Consider the following 16,549-nt stretch of genomic DNA (forward strand, 5'->3'; position numbering starts at 1 on the left):
TAGCAAAGAAGATTACAGGGCGGAGACCTCCAGAGTGCTAACTACAGTTCAGACAGACCCTGTTGAAACCCAGAACTGGAAAAATCTCCCCAGCTCAGGGTCCTCTTGGTGTGGAAGGTTCATAGGTCATTGTACATAGCAGATGAGGGCAAGTGCAAATGAAGTAATAGAGATGAAAAGGGAGCAACATTAAAAAAAAAAAAAAAAAAGGCTACTTATTAAAGACTTTTGAGTGGCCTGTTGGAATGTAGGGTGGGAATTGAGAGAGTGACAATGGCCTTTGGACCTAAAGGAAGAACAGGAGTTGATAAGTGACTGCGGGAGCCCAGAGCCTGGGTAGGAAGACTTTGGAAAAAAGACCGCCACATTCTTGGATTTAGATCCACTGGAAGGAGTCTTGGTGATGGAGAATTAATTAAGGAGTTTATTGGGCACCTATTTATCAGTTCCTCTGGGTACTCTTGCTTGCTGAATACTGCATATACTCTAAAGCAAACAGGCCCAAGCGATTGTGCTTGTTAGGGCTCTGGGGAGCGTGGGAAAGGGAACTGAAGCAAAAGACTTAGCTAGGCTAGTCCCCACATGTCTTCCCCACGACGACTATTGCATTGGTTTCTCAATATCTATGTGGGCATGCTGGGACTGGGCTTTGAGGTTTCTGCCTTAGGGGTGGGAAGGAGGGGGAAGGGCATTCCAACAGCAATTTTTTTTTCCTTCCCAATTTGGTTGCTGGGAGCAGGGGGTAAGTGAATTTATATCCACATTATGACCTGCTCCTGGTTCTCTACAGAAATACATGTAGAGGAACTCTGACATGACAGTAGAATCCAGGTTTTAATGAAAACTACAACCAAGGTCCAAGTATTTGAAAACAGAGCAAAGTCCAAAGGGCATTTGTCACACTAAGCAATTCCAAGTCGTATTTTAAATTACTCCCTTCCATTCCCAGATTGTTTTTTCCCCAATACCTGCCCTTGCTGCTCCTTTTTAAAAAAAATGTACTAGGTGTATTTTATTTTCCTCTCATTCCTATTTTTCCTCCAAATATTTCTACAGCTCTCTTCTTCCTGCTTCCTCCTTGCTGTGGTGGCTGGGATGCTTCTCCCATGATATTTTGAATCTAGACTGGGCTGTTCTCTGTTAAACCAATCAGTTACGACCTTCTCTTAACAGGTGTGTATGTAAATACGTTTATTAAGAATTAAAAAAAATTTAAGTGCCTTTTTTCTGGAGGGGTTGAGGAGAGGGTGGGGAATACGGGAGAGGGTTTATTCTAAATCCTGCCTTTCAACATGGTATCTATATCTTGGACTGACCAGAAAGTCTCTTATAGCCAACTTATAAGAGAGAAACCCTACTAAGTCCAACAGTATGACTACAGTGCCCCTCCACTTACTAGCCAGCTTGCAGTTTATGTAATAGGGTATGGGGAACTCTTCGCTTCTGAATATCATTTATTGTAGAAGTGGTACATATAAACCCTCTAGATACTTGGATATTTACCCTTAGTTGGAATATGTAAAGAGGTAAAAATGTAGCCTGTTTAGAGCTTTCTGCAGGATAACAGAGATGTAGGAAGTTCCAGCTATTAACTGAAGGTTAGAATACGAACTACTTCAAGGGATAACGTTATAATTTAATATAATCCTCCTTTTCCTACTCCACAAAGAGATGTGAAGGTCACTGAAAATGTTGCCTTTTTACACATAGACTTTTTTATTCTGTTGCTTTCTTGCCTCTGTTATCCAAGGCACACATTCTGCCCTCAATATTGTAGTGTAGTTTTTAAAAGTAGAAAAGTCCCTTTATAAATGTATTCAATTTGAGGGCCTTAGATTTATTTCCTGCCTTTGATGGTGGGAATTTTTTTTGCTGCATCCATTTCTTATCGGCGTTTTAATTTAACATATTCATTTAGTATATTTTGCCACCACTCCAGCAATTTCAGTGTTCAGATTTGGGAGAGGTTAAGTAAGATCTGTACTGCCCCCTTATCTCAGAGGTGGCTTGCCCCTGCAGGACAGTGTGTGCTTGTCTATACTGTGGAGTTACATCTTCAATTGAGTTGATGCCAGCAAATTTTTCCAGGGGAGAATAACCTAATTTTAAACTCATGTCATGACTACAGCCCTTAGGCACATTCTCTCTTGGATCTAGTTGCACTTTTCCTTTCAATAGTTATTTCTGGTGGGGTGTTAAAGAGGGTAATGGGCAAAGGATCCTGCTTGAACAGACACTGGTGATGGGTCCAGGCTTGGTGGTGGCTCTCTTTCTACGCTGCAGTAAAACCACGAGAGGGCATCTTTGGCTCTGGGATTAATAATTCATCTGTCTTCTCTGACCTGTGACCTTTTCTTTCTCTCCTCTCTCTTACCTTTTCCCGGTAGTGTGAAGTGAGGGGGACCTTCTCCCTCCTTTCTCCTCCCCCTGTGATCCACCTTCCCTTTTTACCCTGCCCTGCGGCGGCTCTGCCCCTTACCTTCATGGACGACTCAGAGGTGGAGTCGACCGCCAGCATCTTGGCCTCTGTGAAGGAACAAGAGGCCCAGTTTGAGAAGCTGACCCGGGCGCTGGAGGAGGAACGGCGCCACGTCTCGGCGCAACTGGAACGCGTCCGGGTCTCACCACAAGATGCCAACCCGCTCATGGCCAACGGCACCCTCACCCGCCGGCATCAGGTAACCCCTCTCTCCATCAGACCTGCAGGTAGGACTTTGGCATGGTCATAGAGAGACTATGATCCTTCTTGGGAAACTACTCTCCTCGTGGTTATGGGCTGTCCAGTGCCCATGCCTCGTGATAACCTTTACAGGGGTGATAAATACTGATTAAGAGATAGGGAATATTGCTGCTGTGCTGAGTTGGGTGGACTTCTCTCTAGAAGCATCCATCTGACTTCTTGTTTGCTGGAGTGGGGTTTCTGGGTTGGGATGCAGTTCTAGTAATGGCAGATCATATAATTTGAAGCTGTACTCAGGTTACTTGTTGTTTTTTCTTGTGTGTTCCCCCCCCCCGCCCCCGTCCCCACATCAGAAATTCAGGAAATTAAAAGCCTGTTTAGTGGTTGGGGAAGTTGGGCATCTTGTATTCTCCCTCAGAGAACAGTTTGCTCAGAAGGTGTGGCAGTGTTCATAAATTGTGTATTCCTGCTGCATACTCTTTTTGTTGGCTGTGCAAATCATTCCTTGGAGGAAGGGGTCATTGTTAATTCTTTTGGTTAGAGTTGGAGAGGGAGCATCATGCTGCTGTTTAACCCAAATAACCACAGGAGCCAGTGGTCTCTGGGTTGGCTGACTCTGATGTGACTTGGGAGAGTTGGTGTTAGAAATGCGAAGTATCTTGTGTTTCCTATGGTTTCTGTAGTCTGACTTCGCTGTGATGTAATCTGTCTGAGGTTTTGTGTGTGTGTGTGTGTGTGTGTGTGTGTGTGTGTGTGTGTGTGGTAGGCATTGCCTGATAGACTTCATTTTAAGAGATCTCTGATGGGAACTAAGAACAGTACTCATGCTCCAATAAGTCCTTTCATTGATTACTTATTTATTTTTTAAGATGGGGAAGGTCCCTCATGCTAAGGAGCGTGTTGAGTGAGAGGATATAATTCCATTTGGGGATGATCAGGAATTTGGAAGCAGTGTGTTTGCAGTGTTCCTAGGATTTTTATAGGAACAAGAATAGAGGGTTAGGGTTGAGGGAGGGGTATTGAAAAGGAGAGCAGGACTGCTCAGCCTTGGAGGTGGTGGGGAATTCCAGGATTTAGTACATGGATCCTTCCTCTCTCTCTCTCTCTCTCTCTCTCTCTCTCTCTCTCTCTCTCTCTCTCTCTTTCTCTTTTATTTTTAACTTCTGCTCAGCAATGAAACCACACCCTTCCTTCTTCCTGAAAGTAATGTTTAACTTCCTTTCCCTACAGCATTACACTCCCTATGTAATGGGAGTAGGGTGGGGGAAGAGTCTCCCAAGGTGGCTGAATCTCACTGTATTCTTTTTGAAGGGGAGTAGTCAAATGTGTTTTTACGTAGTATAATGTTATTAGATTATTTCCTGCTGTTTAAGACAGAGCAACTTAAGAATGACATTTTTGAACATGTTCTGTGGCTCTGATAATTGGTGATGAAGATGCTGAGACATCTGCTTGAGGGGAGTTGAGATACTTGTTTTCTTTCTACTTGGAAAGAGAAACTCATATTTCTTGCCTCTTTCTTTAAAAAGCTGCCTGGTATGGGAGTTTCCAGTGGTTGTGGAGCATGAAGATGCATGAAACAATAAAGAAGCCTTTTGGAAACCCCCCAACCTAGGCTTTCCAAGTTTCCTTATGTTCTTACGGCTTTCCAAAAAGATTTCGTGGGGAACTTATCTGAGTCTCTGCTACTTATTCAGAAAATAGTTTTTGAGTACCTATTATGTGCCAGGCACTGATCAAGGCACTAGGGAGACAGTGAACAAAACTGACCAAAAACAAAACACACAATAAACCTCTGCCCTCATAGAGCTTACGTTCCTATGTTCCAGAGACCCAGTCTGCCAGAGTTCTAGGCCCGGTTCCAGTCTTGAGGTGTTAAGTCTAAGGAGTGATGTGCTTCTTTTATCTGTACTGACAGAAGGACTCCAGGCCACAAATGTCTTCTTGAAAGGCCTTTTCCTGTTTGGAAAAAAAGATCATTTGTGTTTGATAGAGCAAAAGAAGGCCACAAAATGAATTGTCTTCTTGTGGGCTGTGTTTCAGAACGGCCGGTTTGCGGGCGATGTTGACCTTGAGCGACAGAAATTTTCAGATCTGAAACTCAACGGACCCCAGGTAATTCTGTTGGCTCAAGGTCTGGGTTGCTTATTCATATCTTTTTTACTTACTCAGCTGAAGAGCATATTGGTGTCTTCTAAAGTGCCTGGCACATTGTAAGCTCCCGTTAATTAGTTTCTTTCATTTAGGAAATTTAAAAAATGGAGTTTCAAAGTATAAGTGTAGTTTTATTTTGGAATTAATTGTAATGACCATTGAGCCAGTATTTGATCTCTCAATTACTACATCCCTTTTCTAGAATGGGCATGGTTCTACTTTGCAGAAAACCATGCCTAAAATCTGGCTGATCTTGAGCCTTAGGCATATCTGAAGAATAGCATAGAGCTATTCAGAAGATAGCTCTTATTGGGGTTTTCTGGTTCATCTTAAAAGTTCTTATTGGGTGAACTTTTTTTTTTTTTTGAAGGATCCCTCAGATGTAGATGTAGCTGCAGTTTAATACAGTTCATGTTCACTTAGTTGACTAGAACTGGGAAGTTATATCTGCTGTCTCTGTCACTTGGGTGTTGATGTAGCTATAGTTAACTCAGTTCCTGTTCGTTAAATGACGAGAACTGGGAAATTATGTCTTCTGCCCTTTTGTACAAATTCAAAAGTGGGAACAGGCACCCCTCTAAAAATCCTGGGGCCCATAGAAGATGCAGTGTCTTTAGGGAGGCAGTGCCTCTCATTGGGATGCATTGTTAGTATATATGGCTTAATAATAGCTCTTTCTTTTTTCTCTTTTCCATGTAGGATCACAGTCACCTTTTGTATAGCACCATCCCCAGGATGCAGGAGCCAGGGCAGATTGTGGAGACCTACACGGAGGAGGACCCTGAGGGAGCTATGTCTGTTGTCTCTGTGGAGACCTCGGATGATGGAACCACTCGGCGCACGGAGACCACAGTAAGCTAACACTTGTATAAGGTTTGGGATGATGGAGTTCTTCCTATGGTCTTTATTAAGGGGAGGGGCTAAGCACTTAATTAGGGTGGATGAGGAGCCACTGATCTGTGGTAAAGGGATAAAGAAATTGATCTCTGGGTAGACAGAGAAAATAGAAGAGATATGGGAAAATCTAATGGAATGAGGAAGAGAGAGTCTGCAGTAGCTTCCCTTAGAGGCATAGTTAACTGCCAGCACAATTTTCCTGCCTGGAGAATTCCTATAAGATGGAGAGAAGGGTAGATGGTAGATTGCATGGCATTTCTAGGTAAAGCGAGCTGCAGGTAGAGGTTTGTTTCTTTTCTTAGAGTGCTCTAGAATTTAAGCTTAATTTGTTCACTTCAGTAATTTTTCTTTTCTCTTTCTTTACTTGAAGGTCAAGAAAGTAGTGAAGACTGTGACAACACGGACAGTCCAGCCAGTCCCTATGGGACCAGATGGGCTGCCTGTAGATGCCTCATCAGTTTCAAACAACTATATCCAGACTCTGGGTCGTGACTTCCGCAAGAACGGCACTGGGGGGCCTGGCCCCTATGTGGGGCCAGCAGGCACTGCTACCCTTCCCAGGAACTTCCACTACCCTCCTGATGGGTATAGCCGCCACTATGAAGATGGTTATCCAAGTAGCAGTGACAACTATGGCAGCCTGTCCCGGGTGACCCGCATTGAGGAGCGGTACAGGCCCAGCATGGAAGGTTACCGGGCACCCAGTAGACAGGATGTCTATGGGCCCCAGCCCCAGGTTCGGGTAGGTGGGAGCAGCGTGGATCTGCATCGTTTTCATCCAGAGCCTTATGGGCTCGAGGATGACCAGCGTAGCATGGGCTACGATGACGTGGATTACGGCATGATGTCTGATTATGGCACTGGCCGTCGGACTGGGACACCCTCTGACCCTCGGCGACGCCTCAGGTAGGCAAGAAAAAGGGAAGAAAAGGGTCTTTCAAAGACAGCAAAAAGGGCTAGCTGTTCCTTCTCCGTCTAAGTGCTTTTTGGGATCAGAGGTAGTTGTGGCCCCCTCCTCTGCCTATTTTTGTGGAAGACCACCCTTTTCTTCCCTTTTCTGATTTTACTAAGTATTGACGTGCCTTTTTGTCTCTTTTTCGTTGTAGAAATCATATATTCTAATTATAGAAAACAACTTGTGATAGTTATTGGTCTGTGTTCTGAAGAGCGGCCTTTGTTTCTGTGCCAAGAGTTTCTATATTTTCTGCCTAGGATTTGACCCCCTTTTGGAGCCTGGTGTCTGAGGCTATGGAATATTTGTGCTTGTGAATTTCTTCAGCTTCTGGTTTGGTGTCAAGAACAAGGTTGAGGGTTTTAGGCCAGAATAGATAGTTAGGGGTATACATAAGAACCTTCGCTGTGATGGTTTTAATCTCAAGTAAAAACAAACCTTGATCTCACAAAAACCCTGACACTTTGTGTGCTTAGGTTCTTACATTTGATTGTAAAGTGAAATGGGGGTGGCTTCCTTAGAGGGTGGTACATTATTGACACTCTGAAAGGTCACTAATTCTGACTTTACTGTTTGTCCCTGGGGATTCTTTGGTGATGTGAAAAAGGTAGTAATTGACGTTTGGACTGGTAAATGGTTTGCCTTGAAAAATTGCTTTAGAATGCGAGTTGGCAAACCTTTTCTGTAAAGGACCAAATAGAACTAATTTAGACTTTGCAAACAGTATATCGTTTTTGTTGTATGCCGTTCTTCTTTTTACCACCTTTTAAAAATATAAAAACCATTCTTAGTTTTGGGACTGTACAAAAAACAGGTTTGGCCCATGGGCTGCCAATCCTGCTTTAGAATAAATCAGAGACAGTGTTTTCCAGGCAAAGAGAAATGATAAGACTTAAGGGAGAAGATTTATGGACGTCTTAATGGTAAGGCTATCCTAACAGCTGTTGCTGAATTTCTGTATGAGGTCATGACTTTCTAAAACAGATGCCTTGGTGCTCATTTTACTCATATTAGGTGGCTTTGGTGAACAGTAGACTGGGCTGGGCCCAGGGGTAGAGGCCGCATTATCTAAGCCTGAGTCACTCACCTGTCAGGTATCTTTTGGACAGCAAATCCAACTCCCATGTGACTCATCTTTTATTCCTGGGGTGGGGGTGAGGGGGCACACCAGGCCTTAGTTGGTGCAACTTGGAGCAGTGGTAGATAACAGTTATCACCAAAGGAGTCTGCCTAGGGTGTTGGCTTCTTCTCTTTGTTGACAAGTCTGCTTTTTCTGACTTCCTCATTAGCAGAGGGATTGGATCTAGGTGGGTTCTGGTGGCCAGGTCATTCTCTGTTGTCCCTTGCTGGGGCAACTGACATAAAGAAAGAGGGTTTGGGCTTGCTTCTTGGGTTTATTCCAGGGTGATACTGGACTTGGAAACCTGCTTGACTAGCAAGAACATTTGCTGCTTCCTGTTCTGAGGCTAGGAGAGTGATACAAGGTCAAACGAAAACAGTAAAGGCAGAATGATTTGTAGAAAAAGCACTGAACCAGAAGACCTCGGTTCTAGTTGGGCCTTTGCCACTAGCTATGTCGCCTTAAGCAAGTCATTTAGTCTTTCTGGGCACAGCTCTGGTATTTGTAAGACAAAGGAAAGAATGTCATGATCCACTTGTAAAAATATCTTGAGTGACCAAAATCTTCTCTGATCCCAATATTAAAACAATAATAAAAGTAAAAACATCATCACTACAAAACTAGATAAGCACACCATTCATTGATAAAGAACTACTGTTAACATTTTGATGCTTTTCCTTTGAGTTCTTTTTCTTATTATACATGTAAACACACTCTGACTTTATATTTTCCCTACTGAAATGGAATCTTACTTAATATGCTGTTTAGTTGCCTACTTTTAAAACTCAGCTATATAACCTGTTTGTTTCACTGATATTAAAAAACAGTGATTTTTTTATTAACTGCTTTGTCCATTTAAATCACTTTTGAGTGGTTGATGTTGACAGCTATGAGGCAGGCCCTCTGCTCAGGCTAACCTTGAGGGTTTGGTGACAGTGGGAGTGGTTTTGCGGAACAAACGATGGGCTTATTTGGAGAGCTCCACACAATGGATTCTCCTCTCTCCTGTGGGAGCCACAGAGTGAGATGAGCTCACTGATAATGGGTCTCTTCCTTCCTGGTGGTTATGAATAAATAATAGTGTGACAGACTCACCCTCTAGTGGTTGTTGGTAGTACTGAAATAGGAAGCAGTATCTCTGGTTAGATGTTTTTCTTTACCTTCAATTGCTCTGTCTATTCCTTTTCATAGTGACTGGGTATCCCAAATGTGATGGTGGTCAGTAGTGTCTATTTTAACAGAATTGGAAGTATTGTCTTTAGAAATTGGAGACTAGAAATTATGTCTCAAACACATTTGTTAAGTAGCAGAGATGACCTTGGGATGAACTAGTGCAAACTAATGTTCAAGCTTATACCTCATCAATCCCAAAGCCAAGTGTTCACATGAGGTATTAAGACATCCTTTACTGCTTTTACTCGATCATCTCCTTTTTAATAATTTCCGAAGTAGGGTAAGGAGAGACTTAAATGTGAAATGTGTTTAAGGGCTTTATTCCACCAGCTCTTTCCTGTGTGTAAATGCCTTATTTTCCCTTCAGCCTAAGGCCTTATGAGAGCTGTTCTCAGACATTGTTCGCCAATTTCTGTGGTACCAAGTCAGTTGGTTTCATTAACTCTGCTGTCTGAAGGTTTATTTCAGTCTCTACCTGGAGAAGTTTAATCGGTGTCAGGTATCATTCAAAAGCTAAGCAGTCAGGATTTGCTTCTTTTTTTGTGATTAACTATCCGAACGCTTGTTGCTCCTCCAAGCTAGTAAACTTCACAGAAAAAAATGGCAGTTTTAATCTAATTGCAGATGCAATAATAAGATTATTGTCTTACCTCATTAAGAAAAATTGGTCCGTATATTTTTTATGCAAAGGAGAGATAGGATGTAGTGTACTAGAGCTGGGGTTCCTCATTCCTTGAGGATGAGGGGTAACAGGAGCCCTCCAAGAAGCCAGGCTTAACAACTTAATGTACTCCTTTTTTCTTTTTGGTTCTTCCAACACTGCAGGAGCTATGAAGACATGATTGGTGAGGAGGTGCCATCAGACCAGTACTACTGGGCTCCTTTGGCCCAGCATGAACGGGGAAGTTTAGCAAGCTTGGATAGCCTGCGCAAGGGAGGGCCTCCACCCCCAAATTGGAGACAGCCAGAGCTGCCAGAGGTGATAGCCATGCTAGGATTCCGTTTGGATGCTGTCAAGTCCAATGCAGCTGCATACCTGCAGCACTTGTGCTACCGCAATGACAAGGTGAAGACTGACGTTCGGAAGCTCAAGGGTATCCCAGTACTGGTGGGATTGTTAGACCACCCCAAAAAAGAAGTGCACCTTGGAGCCTGTGGAGCTCTCAAGAATATCTCTTTTGGGCGTGACCAGGATAACAAGATTGCCATAAAAAACTGTGATGGTGTCCCTGCTCTTGTGCGATTACTCCGAAAGGCTCGAGATATGGACCTCACTGAAGTTATTACTGGTGAGTTCTAGGCCCAAGGGAAGCTGCTAGGTTAGGGTCACTGTTATCCCTTAGAGATATTGAGAGCTGGAAGGATTTCAGGTCCTCTGACTTTTGGTGAAAGGTTGTGGCCTTTGGGTCAAATCCATCTCACAGATTTGGATCATGCAAGGTTTTCCAAATTTTAAAGCATTGTTTGCTGATGTTTTAAATGCAGAAGATTTCACTTAAAATTCCAGATTCTTGCCTTCTATTTTAAACGTGCGGGAACTGGTAGCAGTGGATCTATTTTGCTATCTGGCAGTAGTTGGTCTGTGCTGATTGGGGCATGTGCTCTCCAGTTCTCAATAATTTCCAACATGTTATCTCTGACCAACTGCCACCACCTAGGAAGTTGCCTCCCCCAAATTGAAGCTTGAGTGTCAGTTGGCACTTAACCCATATTCTTGTAATTTCTTTGAAATATCTGCTTGTCCTGACTGACCTGCCTGGCATGTGTAGGCATTTGTGCTTGTGGTCCTTGCTTTAGAAGAGTGGTTTTTCAGATTGTGGGTCATACTCCATCCGTGTGTATTGAACACAACTTTGTGGATCACATTCAGCATTCCAAGAGAAAGAAAGAAAGAAAGAAAGAAAGAAAAAGAAATAGCATAGATCAGTATTTCTCAATTGGGGGTGATCTTGCCCCCCAGAGGACATTTGCAGTGTCTGGCGGTATTTCTGGTTGTCATAACTTGGGGAGGTTGGGAGGAGGTGCTGTTAGCATCAAATGAGTAAACGCTGGACATACACTAAACATTTAATGTTGGGCAGGACGGCTTCCCACAGCAAAGAATTATCTGGCCCAAAATGTCAGTGGTGCTGGGATTGAGAAGTGGGTGTAGATAGCCTAGAGGGTACGGCTTATAATAAGTATTGTTTTATGAAACCTTACTTCATGGTATGTATGTTTGTATTGAGCCATAATGGACAATATATTTCTTATTGTGGGTCACAAACTAAAGCTTGAATATCATTACAAGGTATTTGGTCATTGGGGAGGACTGAGAAATGTTGGAATAGGGGATTCTCTTTGGCATTCTTCAAACATACTGTCTTGGGTGCTGGAGGGCTATCTGATGAGTTGTCTCTTCCAGGAACCCTGTGGAATCTCTCATCCCATGACTCAATCAAAATGGAGATTGTGGACCACGCACTGCATGCCTTGACAGATGAAGTAATCATTCCGCATTCTGGTTGGGAGCGGGAACCTAATGAAGATTGTAAGCCGCGCCATATTGAGTGGGAGTCTGTGCTCACCAACACAGCTGGCTGCCTTAGGTAACATAAGGGTTCTGAGAGTATGAAGTTTGAATTTTTGAAGACTAACTTAAATTGCTTTTAAAAAAAGTTTAAATTCCTTAGCCTGTCATTCAGCCTCCATTCCTGTTTGTATTGCATCTTATGACTTCAACCTCTTTTTCTACCTTTGTCACTACTCCCTTGCAGACCATATATGCCTTGTGTGGGGAACGGCAAGTAAACCGCATATCTTCCTCACTTCTGTGCCTCTTCGACTTTGTTCATATAATTTGGTAAACATTTGTTCAATACCTACTGCACGTAAGGCAGTCGTCTAGTCCTAGGCTTGTGTGTAGCTGTGTTCTTGCCTTCAGTTATTTGTATTTCAAGTCAGGCTGCGATAAATGCAACAAATGGAGTACAAACTACTAGAAGGATAGAGTGAGGAAGAGCTCTTCCTCTGTCTGCAATGCCTTTTTCTGCTTATTTATCTTTTGAAGCTAAACTCAAGTGCTCTTATTTCATGTAAGTTTTCCTGATTTCTTTTTCTAATACCCTGTAAATGTGCAATATATTCTTTCTCTCTTTGGAATTATACCCCTACGTGCTCTGCCCCTATTCTTCATTTGTACTTCCAGGCAAGAAGTATCTATTCTGTCTTAAATTATTGTTGTTGGTATACTTTATTTATACACCCCCCTCCCTGGCCTGGTTATAAATGTCTTGAAAGCAGGAACTGTTTTATTCAACTTTCTCTCAACTCCAGTGCCTTCCTTGTAACAGGTACTTGTTATTTGTTACAGTGAAAAGAAAAGATATTAAGGAGGCTTGTAGATGTTAAGGATATTAAGAGAGGGTTTTCTGGATTTTAGTCATCTTGAAGCCTCTCCTTTTTCCCTCAGGAATGTCAGCTCGGAGAGGAGTGAAGCTCGCCGGAAGCTTCGGGAATGTGATGGTTTGGTGGATGCTCTCATTTTCATTGTTCAGGCTGAGATTGGACAGAAAGATTCAGACAGCAAGGTAGGTTAATGGGTGAGAATTCCATTCACAACAACCGTGAGGTACCCATAGTGCAGACCTATCATCTCAGGCTTTCAAATAACATTAGATACCTATACCAGCCCCTACTCCTTAAAGTGGGTGTTCACCATAGACGAAAACGGTTTTCTTTAGAATTTCCTTCACCTATATATTTTAAAGCTGTTAAGCCATACTTGCATTTTTTTCTAATTGGGAAAAAAGTCAGAGTGAGCCTGAGTTTTGTGTTAACACACCAAATGGTAGCAGAAACCTTCTGTTAGCCTGAGGCTACAAGAATTTTGAGAAGCGTGGGCACTTGAGGTATTGTGAGAGATGATGAATTGGGCTGTGCTTTTGAGGATCAATATTTTAATACGAGAATCATGGAAGCCTGTACTTGCTAGAAAATCACTATAGTCATTCTCTTCTCTCATTGAACCTTGTATTTTGTGATCCCAAGCTTGTGGAGAACTGTGTTTGCCTCCTTCGGAACTTGTCGTATCAAGTTCACCGAGAAATCCCACAAGCAGAACGTTACCAAGAGGCACCTCCCAACGTTGCCAACAGTACTGGGCCACATGCTGCCAGTTGCTTTGGGGCCAAGAAGGGCAAAGGTGAGTCTTGGTTCTTTGTTCCTTGCTCTTTAATGTAAGGATGGGGAGAGGAAGGAACACTTTTAGCTTTAGGTACAAAATACTTGCTGAGCAGTACAGGAATCAGCCTAGTCCAGGATGTCTTTTTGCTCTGCTGCTGCTTCCCCTGTGTCGTGTGCTTCATGGCGGTGACGGTGGTGGTGGTGGTGGTGGTGGTGGTGGTATTGGTATCAGTAATTGGGCAGTGAAGGCCGAGAACTCAACTAATCTGGGGCCTTCTCCCCCATTCCTCCTTTGTGTTTCCTGTGTTTTTCTTTTCCTCTCTGCTTTCCTGCTTATTTTCCCATGATCCTGTTGACATCTCTCTGCCGCATTTTTCTTCCTTCATTTCTCTCCTCTACTTTCCACCTTGGGTGATGCACTGGAAGATGAGTGGTTCTCCAGAGGTGAGTGGAATCTTTTAAGGCGCTTACCTACTTCTAATTTGCATGTTTTGGTTTTAGCTCCCCTGGTATTTCTTTGCCTAACCCTTCCCTGTGGATGCATGTAGGAAAATTCAGTTGAGGATGGCCACTGAAAGAAGATTAGCTCTTCTGAGCTAATGGCTCATGGCATGCTATTTCTGGACAGCAGCCCCAGTTATCAGAACTCAGGACAGCAGCAACAGTAGTGGTTATCCTTATCTTACCCATATGCTGCCTGTTTTCTGTTCTTGTATCTGGGACAAGCTGGGAATCCTGGTTTTTTGTTTGTTTGTTTGTCTGTTTTCTTGTTTTATGCCCCTCTTGATGCATCTCTGATCCAAAGATTTTGACTGAAGAATAAAAAAATACACTGGGTGGACTCCTCCCTTTCTTAAACTTTTTACCCCTCCCCCCTTTTTTTAATTTCCAAAGGGAAAAAACCCACAGAGGATCCAACAAATGATACAGTGGATTTCCCTAAAAGAACTAGTCCTGCTCGAGGTAAGTTATCTTTTTCTTCTCAGGCTCCATAGATCTCATAAACATAGTCCACAGATAGGTGTTTGGCAGCCTAACAGTAGGCTATACAGTACGTTCACTGTTCTGTCTTCTCTGACTTAAGGATTTGAAGTGATGACAAAAGTATTTGGAAACTAATAACAGTAACTTTCAAAGGACTTCTTGTTATGGCAACTCTTCAGATTACTTGAGGATAAGGACCTGATGGTAGTCTAGACCAGAAACTTAAGTACCCTAAGTAACCACTAGTTCTTGGGACTCAAACTTTACTTGTTATAAGAAGTCTCTTTATCACAGTTTGGATTTTTATAGTCATCAATATGGTGAGTGAGTCCAAAATTCACAGCTCTCTGTGGATATAAAAATTCCGATGTTATTAAATGTGAGCCCCTTTCACTTAATCATAGTTCAGGTGGGCAGAACGACTCAGTTAAGTTAGAAGTAATTCATCTGAGATGAGGAATCTTTAACTCTGAGCACTGCCGATGAGTAAATGAACCCCTTGAGTGCCAAGCAAGGTCAGAGTAAACCGCGGGAGAGGAGAGGCCAGGAGGAGGGAGAGACAGGAGTTGCATATGAGTTGATATCTGTTTTGCTCTTGCCATGGTTGACTTATTCTTAAGGCTACATCTGACTACATCAGATGTAGTAGTCAGATCTCTTGAGTTTGCTGTTGGGTGGGTGGGAGGGTTTAGAGAGTCTACTGGTATAGGAGCATAAACCCATTAATCCAGAGTACTAATACTGGAGTTCAACCAGCCAGAGCCTGGTTTGTAGGTACTGATAAGCATCCTCTGCTTTCTTGTCCTTTCTTGTGCAGGCTATGAACTTTTATTTCAGCCAGAGGTGGTTCGGATATACATCTCACTCCTCAAGGAGAGCAAGAATCCTGCCATCCTAGAAGCCTCAGCCGGGGCCATCCAGAACTTGTGTGCTGGGCGCTGGACAGTGAGTACCTTTTACAAAATGGATTTGGAGATGGGAGGACTTAGCTAACTAGTTTGCTACCACTTGTAATCTGTTCTGCTTCTTTCCATGTGCTACTTGTAGTATGGTCGATACATCCGCTCAGCTCTGCGTCAAGAGAAGGCTCTTTCTGCCATTGCTGACCTCCTGACCAATGAACATGAGCGGGTCGTGAAAGCTGCCTCTGGAGCACTGAGAAATCTGGCTGTGGATGCTCGCAACAAAGAATTAATTGGTGAGGAGCTGGATGTTAACCATTACCTTAGCATCCAGTACAGCACCTTTAATCCAGCAGGTGCTAAATAATTTATTTGTTGGAATGGCTGAGGAAGAATCCTAGTCCTCCATAGTTTGTGAATCTGGGGGTTGGAGAAGGTTATAGTTTAATGGTTCTTGGAAAGACAAGAGGTGCTGACTCTTCAAAAATAGAATAATAATATCTATTTATTGAGCATGTACTTTGTTACTAGGGATTGTTAAGCATGTCTGTATATTCTCATTTATATGTCACCACTTTACAAGGGTCCTTTTTTTAAAATTTTTTAAAAATTTTTTATTAGAATAAGGAAACTGAGGGTCAGGGAAGTTAAGTAATTTGTCCAGAGTTAATATAGCTCATAAGTGACAGAGCCCAGTTTTTGTTTTTGTTTTTAAATTCACAATGACTGTTCTATTAAGCTATAATAGTAGTATAATATTCAGTAGTATAGTATTCAGTGTACTATTTTCATTAGACTGTCTGAATGGACTGTGTAGCATATTTGATATAAAGTATTCAGATTGTTTTAATGTGACTGAAAGAGAGAATAAATAAAAGAATAGGAAGGACAATACATCCATGGCTATTCCAGGTCCTTTGCTCTTTTGAAATGATAATCCTACAGGAGAATGAAGTTGATTCATGTGGATAGTATCCATACTTGATATGAGCGATGCGATTAAGTGTAGTGTTAGTCTCCTAACAACCTGACTCAGCTTGTTCTCCCTGCACACATTCCTCCTGTCTTACTGCTATAGGTAAACATGCTATTCCTAACTTGGTAAAGAATCTGCCAGGAGGGCAACAGAGCTCTTCCCAGAATTTCTCTGAGGATACTGTGGTCTCTGTTTTGAATACCATCAATGAAGTTATTGCTGAGAACTTGGAGGCTGCCAAAAAGCTTCGAGAAACACAGGGTATTGAGAAGCTGGTTTTGATCAACAAATCAGGGTGAGATTAACACTTAAAATTACAACTGGAAAAATTTGAATATGAGAGAGGGGTTGCTGGGAAGGGGCTTTCCCCTTTTGCTTTTTTTTTGTGTGTGTGTGGTATGCGGGCCTCCCTCTGTTGTGGCCTCTCCCGTTGCGGAGCACAGGCTCCGGACGTGCAGGCTCAGCGGCCATGGCTCACGGGCCCAGCCGCTCCGCGGCATGTGGGATCCTCCCAGACCGGGGCGCGAACCCGGTTCCCCTGCATCGG

The 16,549-nt window shown here is 42.9% G+C and overlaps 1 protein-coding gene across 9 annotated transcripts in view; it reads left to right on the top strand.

Moving 5' to 3' along the window:
* The window catches only part of CTNND1 (catenin delta 1), a 48,504-nt gene that overhangs the window by 22,795 nt on the left and 9,160 nt on the right, over positions 1–16,549 (top strand). For 5 of the 9 annotated variants that reach the window (XM_007119194.4, XM_028477370.2, XM_055078753.1 and 2 more), the window contains 14 exons: positions 1,057–1,173; positions 2,388–2,678; positions 4,724–4,795; positions 5,534–5,686; positions 6,102–6,637; positions 9,802–10,265; positions 11,381–11,564; positions 12,428–12,545; positions 13,006–13,159; positions 13,567–13,584; positions 14,035–14,103; positions 14,942–15,069; positions 15,172–15,322; positions 16,105–16,297. In XM_007119194.4, coding sequence (XP_007119256.2) covers positions 2,484–2,678; positions 4,724–4,795; positions 5,534–5,686; positions 6,102–6,637; positions 9,802–10,265; positions 11,381–11,564; positions 12,428–12,545; positions 13,006–13,159; positions 13,567–13,584; positions 14,035–14,103; positions 14,942–15,069; positions 15,172–15,322; positions 16,105–16,297 — 2,435 coding nt within the window. In that variant the 5' untranslated portion in view covers positions 1,057–1,173; positions 2,388–2,483. The remainder of the gene's footprint in view (positions 1–1,056; positions 1,174–2,387; positions 2,679–4,723; positions 4,796–5,533; positions 5,687–6,101; positions 6,638–9,801; positions 10,266–11,380; positions 11,565–12,427; positions 12,546–13,005; positions 13,160–13,566; positions 13,585–14,034; positions 14,104–14,941; positions 15,070–15,171; positions 15,323–16,104; positions 16,298–16,549) is intronic. The other 4 variants (XM_028477372.2, XM_007119190.4, XM_007119191.4 and 1 more) reach the window with 4 other exon arrangements.

Source organism: Physeter macrocephalus, chromosome 16 (assembly GCF_002837175.3).
Source record: "Physeter macrocephalus isolate SW-GA chromosome 16, ASM283717v5, whole genome shotgun sequence".
NCBI lineage: Eukaryota > Metazoa > Chordata > Mammalia > Artiodactyla > Physeteridae > Physeter > Physeter macrocephalus.